Source organism: Cnephaeus nilssonii (assembly GCF_951640355.1).
Source record: "Cnephaeus nilssonii genome assembly, chromosome: 7".
Classification (NCBI taxonomy): Eukaryota; Metazoa; Chordata; class Mammalia; order Chiroptera; family Vespertilionidae; genus Cnephaeus; species Cnephaeus nilssonii.
This window is the reverse complement of record NC_137078.1, coordinates 33,920,081-33,933,498: the sequence shown is the minus strand read 5'-3', so window position 1 is coordinate 33,933,498 and position 13,418 is coordinate 33,920,081. Positions and strand designations below refer to the sequence as shown.

At 40.2% G+C, this 13,418-nt stretch overlaps 1 protein-coding gene across 5 annotated transcripts in view; it reads right to left on the bottom strand.

The window, feature by feature from the left end:
- The window catches only part of EVI5 (ecotropic viral integration site 5), a 185,273-nt gene that overhangs the window by 114,924 nt on the left and 56,931 nt on the right, over positions 1 to 13,418 (bottom strand). For all 5 annotated transcript variants that reach the window (XM_079776026.1, XM_079776024.1, XM_079776027.1 and 2 more), the window contains exon 10: positions 2,550 to 2,610. In XM_079776026.1, the coding sequence (XP_079632152.1) occupies positions 2,550 to 2,610 (61 nt within the window). The remainder of the gene's footprint in view (positions 1 to 2,549; positions 2,611 to 13,418) is intronic.

Sequence of the window (13,418 nt, the reverse complement as noted above, 5' to 3'; positions counted from 1 at the left end):
CATTTTGTACCTCCTTCCTTTCAGGTGAAACATCAATAGATTGGAAAAAGATAATGATAACGATGTTTCCATTAACAAAAAATCTCACACAGTAAAATGTGAGATTCTCCATATGAAAGCATTATTATAAATATTTTCATATATAGAGAATGGGTAAAAATACTTAAAAATCACATCTTGACCAGGTAGGTGACCAACAGATATAATTCTTAGAATAAAAGGTCACCAACCTAAAGGTCTTAGAATTTTAATTAAAGTAAAGAGAGTGGAAACCTTAAAAATACTGCATAATATCAAAGGCTGAAGTTTTGCTTCCATATTAAAGTATCAAATAATTTGATGATCATACTATGTGCTTGTGTAGAGAACAATATAAGACTATGTCCCTGAAGGCTTTTGAGGAGAACCAAGATAAGAAAGTACTAGTTTAACAGAATTCATTCCCTCGTAAAAGGAACCTCAAGGAGAAGGGAAGAGAATAAGAAAGTGGCATATCTCATTTTACAGAAAGGCTCATATAATACATGGCTAATTAACTGTAAATAAGGTGATCATTTGATCATGACTGATCCAATAAACAAGGTGGTCATCTGATTATGACTGAGATAAGTTGCCAGGTCCAAGTCAAAACCAGACATACCAAATTTTAAGTGAAAAAAGTTCAGTCACACAAAAATTGTTTGGCTTTGTCTTTTGGTGGTGGGGGGCGGGGGGGTTAGGAGAACATGAGTGAAAAAAGAGATGGATATGGTATAAGAGTAAGAAAGAACTCTGTGTAAACAAGATTTTATAAAAGGAACAGACTACCTTTGAGATCAGCATACTTTATTTACCTGATATGTCCCACTAATATTTTTAACTTTCTTTTTTTTTCCCAGATTCTCTTCTAATAAATAACTTTATGCCATCTGTTTTTGCCTAAGACACATGGAGCTGGCAAGCAAAAGTATTTTGTGAGGTAACTGAACTATAACTTCCCCAAAAAACAAAATTTGGAAAAAAACTGCAAATATAGGCTAACATCTGCAGTTATTTTTTTGAAAAGGTCTTTTGTTATTCCTACATTTATGGGACTTAATTTTAGAAAAAATTTCTTCAAGAGCAAGAATTGTTCATAGACCTGAGATTATTGTTTCACACAATAACATAGCATGATGAAATGAACAGGATGGCTTCCCCATCCTCAGATTCTTGATTTGCAGTTCCGAATATTCCTGGTATGCGATAACCCATACTCTCTCCCCACTCATCAGGATGACGTACTTTTTACTTTCAGTAGGTTGAAGTAGAGGGTATAATTAATTTTACCCTTACTCATGGTACCTAAAAGAAAAGCAAATGGTAGAGTAGCAGTTGGATGATAGAATTTTAAAAGGGAGGGGAAAAACATCCACAGGGATCTTTTCTGTCTCTTTCTCTGTCTTAAACATGTAGAAGTATCTATTTCCAATTAATAAGAATATGGGGGCAAAATGGAAATAAACCATCTAGAGAAGGGAGTCAAAGTTGATAAGAGTGGTCACATAGAAAAATAGGGGAGATTGTCTCCCAGGGGGGCTTTTTGAGGAGGATCACGCAAGAAGGAATACTAAAAGAACCCATTCCTTTGTAAAAAGGACATGTAGGGTGTGAGTAATACAGTGGTACTATAGCAAGGCTGAACTGATACATGGTTGATTAACTGTGAATAAGGTAGTCATAAAATGCCCTGCCAGGTCCAAATAAAAAAATCAGACAGACACATCCAAACACAGAGGGTTTTTTTAAAAGTGGAATCACTCAAGAACTCAAGAAATACTGTTTTATCTTGTTTCTTTGAGGGGGCGGGGGCAGGTTGCACTAATTCATCCTCCTACTAATCATCCCTATCCTAATGTATCAGCATAAAAGCCAATAAAACTTGCCTTAACTCCCAGCACAAACAATGACAAAGATCCTCAACCTAAAAATTTCTGGCCTTACAGGGGGTACAAATAAGAATTTTAAGGTACATACAGAAATCTGTATGTTCTTTAAATTGAAAATCTACCTGTTTCTCTGGAGAGTAGTTCAAAAGTATAACATTTGATTAGTGATGAAAAAATTGAATTAGCCAAAGCTTCCTGGATTTCTAAAGCAGCCATAATTAGTTCTAGTGCCATGATTTGCTCTATTTGGTCTACCTTAGGCTATAGTGCTGTTAGTGTCTGCATGCTGTGGATTATCATCTCTGCAACATTTAAAATATCCTTAAATGGAATAATTATCTTACCCATAGAAGTATTTTCTCCTGATGACCCACCAACATATCTAGTAAAAGGGAAGAGCTGCTCTCTTTTACACTAGAATGAAAACCACCCTGGTCACATTATTCTGGTTTTTGAAACATCTATTTTTAGCTACAATTAGTGGGACAGCAAATAAATTTATCAATAAATAAATACAAACATCATTGCTAAATGTACTATAAGTAGGAAACAAATATATTAACATAACCTAACATCTACTGCCAAATAACTGACTTCCATCAATGTACGTTCTGCACTTTTAAAAGTCCTTGAGATGCTTACTTTAATTTCAACTTGCTCTTCCATTTCTTTAGTTTTTATTGTAGTGTATTCCTTTTCAAGCCTAAGAAGAAAGAAAAGGTGTATTTTCATTCAAAAGTAGTTATTAAATTATAAAATTTAACACTATATATTAAGACAAAATATAATTTCATTAGGTTGCCCCAACTTATATTATAAATTGAGATATTTAATGAGAAAAATCATTCAAATAGTTGCATAAATTCTTACAAAAATTACTTCAAAAATAAGAAAAATAAGAACCACACAAAAGTAAATTTTAGAACAGCGATTTTCAACCCTTTTCATCTCATGGTACACATAAACTACTAAAATTCTGCAGCATACCAAAAAAATACATATCTTGCTGATCTGACAAAAAAAAAAAAAACAGGTATAATTTTGATTTACAAAAAATAATAATAATAGTAATTATCTACCCTTTTTCCTCCAAAGTAACTTTTTTAAAAAATCAGGTGCCTATACTTGTATATAAGGATTTCTGGTACCAAGAATTAACCAATCAGACACAACATTATTATGCAACATGACCAATAAGAAGCAACTCTATTATATGACCTATATATTTATAGCTCAAGGTAGAGCATTCATACCAGATAGCTACTATTGTGTTGACTGTTGCCATTTCTTTTATTTGACAATCTAAGGGAAAAGAGGTCAGTACCTCTAACTAAATAGTCAGGTATTATATGTTTTAAAATTTTTTGTGGTGCGCAGGTGGAAAATCGCTGCTTTAGAAAGTAATATATAAGGCACCAAACAGAGAACTAAGTGTACAGTTTCAATTCAGCACTAAACTTATACAAAAGAACTACCCATCCTCCCCCCTCAAATTAAAATATATCTGTAGAGTTCAACCAAAGAGATCTTAACCAAAAAGAAAAGCTTAATAACAGGGATACATTCTGAGAAATGCATTGTTAAGCAAATCCATCACTGTGCAAAAAGCACAGGCCCTAGCTGATTTGGCTCAGTGGTTACTGCATTGGCCTCAAGGGTCCCAGGTTCGATTCCAGCCAAGGGCACATGCCCGGGTTGCAGGCTCGATCCCTAGTGTGGGGCATGCAGGAGACAGCCGATCAATGATTCTCTCTCATCATTGATGTTTCTCTCTCTCTCTCCCTCTCCCTTCCTCTCTGACATCAATAAAAATATACATTTTTTTAAAAGCTCAGAATGAACAACATAAACTGATGAACAAAAACATATCCAGAGACAGAGAAGCATCGATCAGACTGTCAAACCTCAGAGGGAAGGTTGGGGAGGGTGGGGGTAAAGGGGAAGAGAAAAACCAAAGGACTTCTATGATTTAAAAAAAAGCTCAGGAGCCATGAAGAACAAAATAGCACAAGATTAAATCAAGCACAAGAGAAAATGATACAATGAAGAGAAGCAGTAAACAAAAGATGTATGAGGCTGCTGCACAGGTGTATGTATGAGGCATAACATGGCATGTTTCTTTTTTATAAGTAGAAAGCATGCATTCCAAAATAATAGTAAAGCAAATATATAAACCAGTAACATAGTTTTTTACTATCATTATCAAGTACTATGCAATGTACATGATTGTATGTGCTATACTTTTATAAAACCTGCAGTACAGATTTGTTTACATTAGCATCAACAAAAACACATGGGTGATGCATTGTACTATGATGTTACCATGACTACATCACTAGAAGATAGAAAATTTTCAGCCCCATTATAATCTTACTAGTGGCCCAGTGCACAAAATTCATGCACGGGGGGAACGAGGGATCCCTCAGCCCAGCCTGCACCCTCTCCAATCGGGGCATGTCTGACCCCCGGTTTAGGGGATCAGGCCTAAACTGGCAGTCGAACATCCCTCTCGCAATCTGGGACTGCTGGCTCCTAACCGCTCACCTGCCTGCCAGCCTGATTGCCCCTAACTGCCTCTGCCTGCCTGCCTGATTGCCCCTAACCCCTCTGCCTGCCTGCCCGATCGCCCCTAACCTCTCTGCCTACTTGCCTGATCGCCCCTAACTGCCTCTGCCTGCCTGCCTGATCGCCCCTAACTGCCCTCCCCTGCCAACATGATCTCGCCCCCCAACTGCTCTTCCCTGCCAGCCTGATCTTGCCCCCAACTGCCTCTGCCTGCCTGATCACCCCTAACTGCCCTCCCCTGCCAGCCTGATCTCGCCCCCAACTGCCCTCCCCTGCCAGCCTGATCTTGTCCCCAACTGCCTTAAAACCCCTCCTCAGCCCCTACCTTAGGTTCTGCCTTCACAGTTCACCCAGATTAGGTTCTGATTGGTCAGTTTCTATGCCAGTCAGCATCAAAAGCTCTGCCTCCTAGGCAGCCACTGGCTTCTTGCAGTTCACCCAGATTTGGTTCTGATTGGTTGGTTTCTATGCCAGTCAGTGTCAAAAGCTCTGCCTACTAGGCAGCCATTGGCTCCTCGCAGTTCACCCAGATTTAGTTCTGATTGGTCGGTTTCTATGCCAGTCAGCGTCTCCGGGCCTAATCAAAGAGGCAGGGCTGATCAGCAGCCCCCGCGGAGGCCCAGAGAGAAAGAGAGACACGCTGCTGGCCAGGCCCAAAGAGAAAGAGAGAGGCAAGGGCTGATCTACAGCTGCCACAGAGGCTACGGATCAGACCCTGTTTCTCTCTCCAGGCCTCTCTCCAGGACTGATCTGCAGCCCCCTCAGCAGTCAGCACTGACTGCAGGACTGACTTCTGGTGTTCGGTCGAGCCTTTGGTCGTTACGGTCACTGCCTTTTTATATATATATAGATGGGATCACCTTCATTTATTTGGTCCGTTGTTGACCAAAAACATGGTTATCTGGTACATGACTGTATTAAAATTGACATATTTATAATGGGGGGAAGGGGACAACTCTATCTAACAAAAGAATTCCAATTAATAAGAATAGAAGGAATGAGGCAAATACAAAAATCACCATTAGAACTCCACACCAGTAACTGCCACAGGCAAAAAAAATCAATAAATTCTACAATTAGTGAATAAAAGCTTAAGCATAGTTTCAAAGCAATTCTCCAAAAATATTTAACAATATAAGGGGAAAATGGTAAGTTTATAGTACAGAATCCTAGCGGACAACATAGGAGCCAACTGATCAAGGTTAACATCACCAATAATCATTTGACATCAAGCACCCTTGTTAGGATATACTGAGAAGGGCATCTCGCTTCTGTGGTATCTTTTCTAGTAATCAAGATAAATCATCAAACAAACCCAAATTGAAGGACATTCTACAAAATAACTAATCAGCTCACTTCAGAAATATCAAGGTCATAAAAGACAAGAAAAGATTAAGAAAATAAGAAATGACAAATGAGATATACTTTCTTGCAATTCAACTGTAAGTGTAAAATCATTTTTTAGAAACTTACAGAACATAAAAAGTCCCAACAAATTAATTTTATGTATTTCTCTTGACCAAAAATGTTAATATCAAGTTTAACAACTCCAAATATTAATAAGACCAGGCCCCAAATAACCTATAGCTGCTTTTAAAAATTAAATTATCCAGGAATAATGAAATCCTTCCTCAAAAAATAAGAACTTATCCTCTCTAATAAAATGGTAATATGCAAATTAACCATCACTCTGCTACATAAGCCACACCCACCAGCCAAGCCACGCCCACCAGCCACTCAGGGCGAGTATGCAAATTAACCCCAATCCAAGATGGCTACAGCCACAGAGAGCAAGGTTTCCCAGGTAACAGAGCAAGCCAAGCTTTCCATAGCCATTGCAGGCCTAAGCCTCCACTCAAGCTACAAAGTTTCAATTATAGAAAGTAAACAAATTCAAACAAATGGCGGCAGAATGGAGCTTGAGAGAGCAGGCCAGGGTTGCCGGCGGCAACAGGGGAAGCAAAGCTTTCCGCACACCCTGGCCGGGCTCACCCACTTAAGGCTACAAAGTTTCAATTGTAGAAGGTGAATTAATCCCAACAGAAATGGCTGCCGCCCCAGGCTACAAAGTTTCAATTGTAGAAGGAAAATAAATTCCAGATACCAGGGCCACCCCTTGGGTTGCCAGGGGGCATGGCCGGCCTGCAAACCACCACAGGCCCTTCACTCAGGCCGCCCCACACCCCAAGGGAACCCCCACCCTTATCTGTGACGCCCTTCAGGGCAAACCAGCTGGCCCCCACCTGTGCACCAGGCCTCTATCCTATCTAATAAGAGAGTAATATACAGATTGATCATCACTGCAACACACAATATAGCTGCCCCCATGTGGTCAAAGATCCTGCCCCCATGTGGACACAAGATGGCCACCACAAGATGGCCAGCAGGAGAGGGCAGTTGGGAGGCACCCGGCCTGCAAGGGAGGGAAGTTGTGAGGGACCAGGCTTGCAAGGGAGGGCAGTTGGAGGTGATCAACCCTGCAGGAGAGGGCAGTTAGGGGTGACCAGGCTGGCAGAGGAGGGAAGTTGGGGACAAACAGGCTGGCAGGGGAGCAGTTAAGCATCAACCAGGCTGGCAGCAGAGTGGTTAGGGGGTGATCAGGCTGGCAGGCAGAAGCGGTTAGGGGCAATCAGGAAGGCAGGCAGGCAAGCAGTTGGGAGCCAGCAGTCCTGGATTGTGAGAGGGATGTCCGACTGCCCGTTTAGGCCTGATCCCATGCACGAATTTCGTGCACCGGGCTTCTAGTTATATTATGTTATATTATATATATATATATATATATATATATATATATATATATATATATATATATGTATATGTATGTGTGTATACATATATACATATATATATATACACACACACACACTGATAAAAGGGTAATATGCAAATTGGTCAGGACGCCCTCAACCAACGATTGAACAGCAGGCTGCATGGGACGATCAGACAGACAGGAGGGGCAGTGAGGGGTGACCAAACAACCGAACAGCAGGCTTAGTGGGGCAACTAGGCCAGCAGAGGGGGGCAGTGAGGGGCAACCAGGCCAGCAGATGGGGACAGTGAGAGGCAGCCAGGCTGGCACGGGGGAGGGGAGGGCAGTTGGGGGCAACCAGGTCGGCGGGGGGGGGTGGGCAGTGAGGGGCAACCAGGCCAGCAGGGGGAGGCAGTTGGAAGCTACCAGGCAGGTGGGGGGGGGAGGAGTTGAGGGCGACCAGGCTGGGGGCAGGGAGGGAAGGGAGGGGCAACCAGGCCAGAAGGGGGGGCAGTGAGGGGCAACCAGGCTGGTCAGGGGGGCAGTTAGGGGCAACCAGGCCAGCAGGCAGAGGAGGTTAGGGGTGATCAGGCCGGCAGGGGGGACAGTTAGGGGCGATCAGGCTGGCAGGGGAGGTAGTAGCAGGCAATCAGGCCAGCAGGCAGAGGCCGTTAGGGGTGATCAGGCAGGCAGGCAGGTGAGTGGTTAGGAGCCAACAGTCCCAGATTGTGAGAGGATGGAGGAGCCAACAGTCCCAGATTGGAGAGGGTGCAGGCTGGGCTGAGGGGGACCGCCCCTATACACGAATTTCGTGCGCCAGGCCTCTAGTATATATATATAACCTTATTTAGCTAAGAGTAATTTCTTATTGAGGTAAAATATATAAACAAAGTTTATCATTTTAAATATTTTTAAATGTACAGTTTAGGATTAAATATTCATAAAGTTATACAGCTATTATCACCAGCAAGTTCATAGCACTTTTCATCTTATAAAACTGAAACTCTCCCCATGAACCAATAAAACCCCATTCTCCTTTCCTTAGACCCAAACAACCATATTATTGTGTTTATGATTGTAACAACACTAAGTTTTTCATATAAGTGGAATCATATTGTGACTGGCTTATCACTTTTAGCATAAGGTCCCCAAAGTTCATCCATTTTATACCTATGTCAGAATTTCCTTCCTTTTTAAGACTGTCTTGTATTTGTTGTAAATATAATGTATTTCATTATGTCCATATACTACATTTTGCCTATCCATTTATCCTTTAAAGGACACTTTAGCTGCTCCCAAGTTTTACCTAATATGAATAATGCTGCTATGAATATGGGTATACAAATATCTTTTTGAATCTTTATTTCGTGTTTTTTTTAGGTGTATATACCCAGAAGTGGAATAGCGGGATAATATGGTAATTCTATTTTTAATTTTTTGAAGAACTGCCATATGCGTTCCCATAGCAGCCTTGCCATTTTTCATTTCCAGCAACAGTGCACAATGGATCCTATTTCTCCACATCCTCAGCAACCCCTTTTATTTTCTGTTCATGTGACAGAAGTCATCCTAATGGTTGTGGAGTGGTATCTCACTATAGTTTTTTTTTTTTCTCACTATAGTTTTAATTTACATTCCCATAATATTCAAGGATGTTGAGTATTTTTTTTTAATGTGATTCATTTTTTTCTTAATTTCCTTAAAACTTTTTTATTGATCTTTAGAGAGAAAGGAAGGGAGAGGGAGAGAAACATACATCAATGTCCGATCGAAGTATCGATTGGCTGCCTCCTGCATGCTGAGGATCGAGCCCGCAACCTGGGCATGTGCCCTGACCAGGAATCAAACCAGCAACCTTTTGGTGCAATTGATGATGCCCAACCAACTGAGCCCACTCCAGCCAGAAAGAGCATCTTTTTATGTACTTATTTAATTGGCCATCCGTATACCTACTTTGGAATAATGACTATTCAAGTCCTTTGCCCATTTTTTATTTTATTTTTAAATTTTTTTAATTTAATTTATTGGGGTGACACTGGTTCACAAAACCATACCAGTTTTCAAGTGTACAACTCAACAAAACATCATCTGCACACTGCATCATGTGCCCATTGCCCAAAGCAAGTCTCTATCCATCCCCATTTATCCCCTTTGCCCACCTTACCCCCATTTCCCTCTATCATCACACTGTTGCCTGTGTCTATGTATTTTGTTTGTGTGTGTTTTGCTTATCCCTTCACCTCCTTTACCTTCTTTCATCCAGCCAACCAAGCCCCCTCCCCAGCTTTCTTTTGCTGACAGCTATCATTTTGTTCCATGCCTCTGTGGGGTGTTTTGTTACTGTTGTTCGTCAGTTAATTTTGTCCATTAGATTCCACATATAAGTAAGATCATATGGTATTTATCTTTCTCTGACTGGCTCATTTCATTTAGCATAATAATCTCCAGGTCCATCTATGCTGTCTGCAAAAGTAAGATTTCCTTCTTTTTTATGGCCAAGTAGTATTCCATTGTGTAAATGTCCCACAGCTTTTTTATCCACTCATCTACTAATGGCACTTGGGCTGCTTCCAGATCTTGGCTATTGTAAATAACACTGCAATAAATATAGGGATGTATACGTTCTTTTCAATTAATGTTTCCAGTTCCTTCAGATATATTCCAAGAAGTGAAAACTCTACATCAAAGGCAGTTCCATTTTTAATTTTTGAGGAAATTCCATACTGTTTTCCACTATGGCTACACCTGTCTGCATTCCCATCTACAGTGCACAAGGGTGCCCTTTTCTTCACATCCTCACCAGCACTTATTGTTTGATTTATTTATTGATGATAGCCATTCTAGAATTTATGAGGTGATATCTCATGGTGATTTTAATTTGCATTTCTCTGATGATTAGTGACATAGAGCATCTTTTCATATGTCTATTGGCCATCGGTACATCCTCTTTAGAGAAGTGTCTACTCAGGCCCTTTGCCCATTTTTTAAATTGGATCGTTAGGGGCTTTTGGTTTTTAAATATATTTTTATTGATTTCAGAGAGGAAGGCAGAGGGAGAGATAGATAAACATCAATGATGAAAAAGAATCATTGATTGGCTGCTTCCTGCATGCCCCACACTAGGGATCAAGCCTGCAATCCTGGCATGTGCCCTGACCTGGAATCAAACCATGACCTCCTTGTTCATAAGTCAACGCTCAACCACTGAGCAATACCAGCCAGGCAAATTATTTGTTTTTTAAGTGTTGAGTTGTATACTAGTAAGTTCATTATATGTTTTGGAAATTAACCCCTTATCAGATGCATCATTGGCAAATACATTCTCCCATTCAGTGGGATGTCTTTTCATTTTGTTGGTTTCTTTTGCTGTGCAAAAGCTTTTCAGTTTGATGTAGTCCCATTTGTTTATTTTTTCTTTTGTTTCCCTTGCCTGAGGAGATATATCAGAAAAAAAACATTGCTACAAGAAATGTCTGTAATTTTACAGCCTACTTTTTCTTCTAGGATATTTATGGTTTCACAACTCACATTTTTTTTTTTTACCCATTATGAGTTTATTCTTGTGTATGCTGTAAGTTGGTGGCCTAGTTTCATATTTTTGCATGTATCTGTCCAATTTTCCCATCATAATTTTTTGAAGAAACTGTCTTATCTCATTGTATGTTCTTGCATTCTTTGTCAAATATTAATTGATCATACAGGTGTGGGTTTATTTCTATGCTCTCTATTCTGTTCCATTGGCTATATGCCTGCTCTTGTACCAATACTATGCTGTTTTGATTACTACGGCCTTGTAGTATAGTTTGATATCAGGTAGTGTGATACCTCAGGATTGCTGAGGCTATTCAGTCTTCTGTGGTTCCATATAAATTTTTGGAATATTTATTCTAGACCTGTGAAACATGCCATTAGTATTTTAAATAGGAAATGCACTGAATCTGTAGATTGCTTTGGGAAGTATGGACATTTTAATGATGTAAATTTTTCCTATCCATGAATACAGTATATGCTTCCACTTATTTATATCTTCCTCAATTTCTTTCTTTAGGGTCATATAATTTTCTGAGTTTAATCCAGGGACTACCTCCTGGATTAAATTTATTCCTAGGTATCTTTTTTTTTTGTTGCAATAGTAAATGGGATTGTTTTTTAATTTCTCTTCCTGGTAGTTCATTATCCTATATAATAAAAGCCTAATATGCTAAGTGTCCAACCGTTCGACCAGTCACTATGACACGCACTGACCACCAGGGGGAAGACACTCTGACCAGTAGGTTAGCTTGCTTCTGGGTTTGGCTGATCGGGACTGGGTGAGATAGGCCGGATATGCCCTGAGGCCCTCCCATGGTCCCTCCCAGATCAGGGCCCATTGGAACTGGGCAAGACGGCCCTGATTGGCCCTAATCGGGACTGGGCGAGACAGGCCAGACACACCCTGGAGCCCTCTCAAGGTCCCTCCCCAGCCCAGATCGCACACCGGTGGGGTCCCTCGGCCTGGCCTGTGCCTTCTCGCAATCCAGGACCCATGGAAAAGCTGGTTTCAGACCGATGTCAGAAAGCTGGTTTCAGCCCGATCCCTGCAGGCCAGGCCGAGGGACCCCACCGGTGGACGAATCCGTGCACCAGGTCTCTAGTTGGTATATAAAAATGGTTCTAAATTCTGAATATTTTTTATCCTGCTACTTTGTCAAATTCATTCATTAGATCTAGTAGTTTTTTTGATGGAGTCTTTAGGGTTTTTTATATACAATATCACGTCATCTGCGAACAATGAGAGTTTTACTTCTTGCCTTCCAATTTGGATGCCTTATAATTCTTTTTCTTGTCTGACTGTGGTGGCTAGGACTTCCAGTACTATGTTGAATAAGAATGGTGAAAGCAGACATCCCTGTCTTGTTCCTGATCTTAAGGGAAATGCTTCTAGTTTTAGTCCATTGAGTATGATGTTAGCTGTGGGTTTGTCATATAGAGCCTTTATTATGTTGAGGTATGATCCTTCTATTCCCACTTTGCTGAGAGTTTTTATCATAAATGGGTCCTGGATTTTTCAAATGCTTTTTCTGCATCTATTGGTATGATCATGTGACTTTTATCCTTCAGTTTGTTTATATGGTGCATCACATTTATTGATTCATGAATATTGTACCACCCTTGCATCCCTGAAATAAATCTCACTTTTAATATATTGCTGGATCTAGTTTGCTGATATTTTGTTGAGGATTTCAGTATCTATGTTCATCAGGGATATTGTCATACAATTTTCTTTCTTTTAAGTGTCTTTACCTGGTTTTGGAATTATTTTAATATATTTTTATTGATTTCAGAAGAAGAGAGAGAAACATTAATGATGAGAATCATTGATCAGCTGCCTCCTGCATGTCCCCTGCTGGGGATCAAGCTCACAACCCAGGCATGTACCCTGACCTGGAATGGAACAGTGAGGTCCTGATTCATAGGTAGATGCTCAACCACTGAGCCACACCAACCAGGCCAAAATGCACCTTGTTAGTCTGTGTACCCTTATCCTTGCATGCTCTATCTAAGATATTATCCCATCGCTCTATGTCCTTCTTCCTGCTTTATTTTTCCTATATGGCACGTTCACTGATGGATATTATACACACACATACACACACACACACACACACACACATATTATGTCAGTTTTTTGTACTTCTGTAAGTTTCCCACAGGAGGGACTTCCTGCTGTAGTCATCATTTAAACCCCAGCAATTAGAAACATAAGTTCTTTGAAAATGACACTCTGGAGTAAACTGAGGAAAAGAAGGTCAGTGAATTGGACCACACCATAAAAGTGGTTTTTAAAATAATAGCACACTTACACATATATACTTACCAGGTTCTTAATTCTAATCCATATGGAATGGGAAAGGGGACCTTTAAAGGTAATCCACAGTGGTCCCATGCTCTGCTATTAAGAGCAGTATGAAATTCTAATATTAAATTTGTTACATTAAAGCCATTTCCACCAAACAACAGTGTGGTGATTTCGTGGGAGGACTGGGAAGGGGTGGAAGTGGAAGAGGGCATAGAGTGGACAATTGGTGATAGAAAACATAAAATTAAATTAAAATAAATGAATAAAACCATTACTACCAAATAAAGTACTACAGTTGTATAAACTGAGGAGGAAAACTGAACTTATTATTAGAATGTTTTACCACTTTTATTTCATT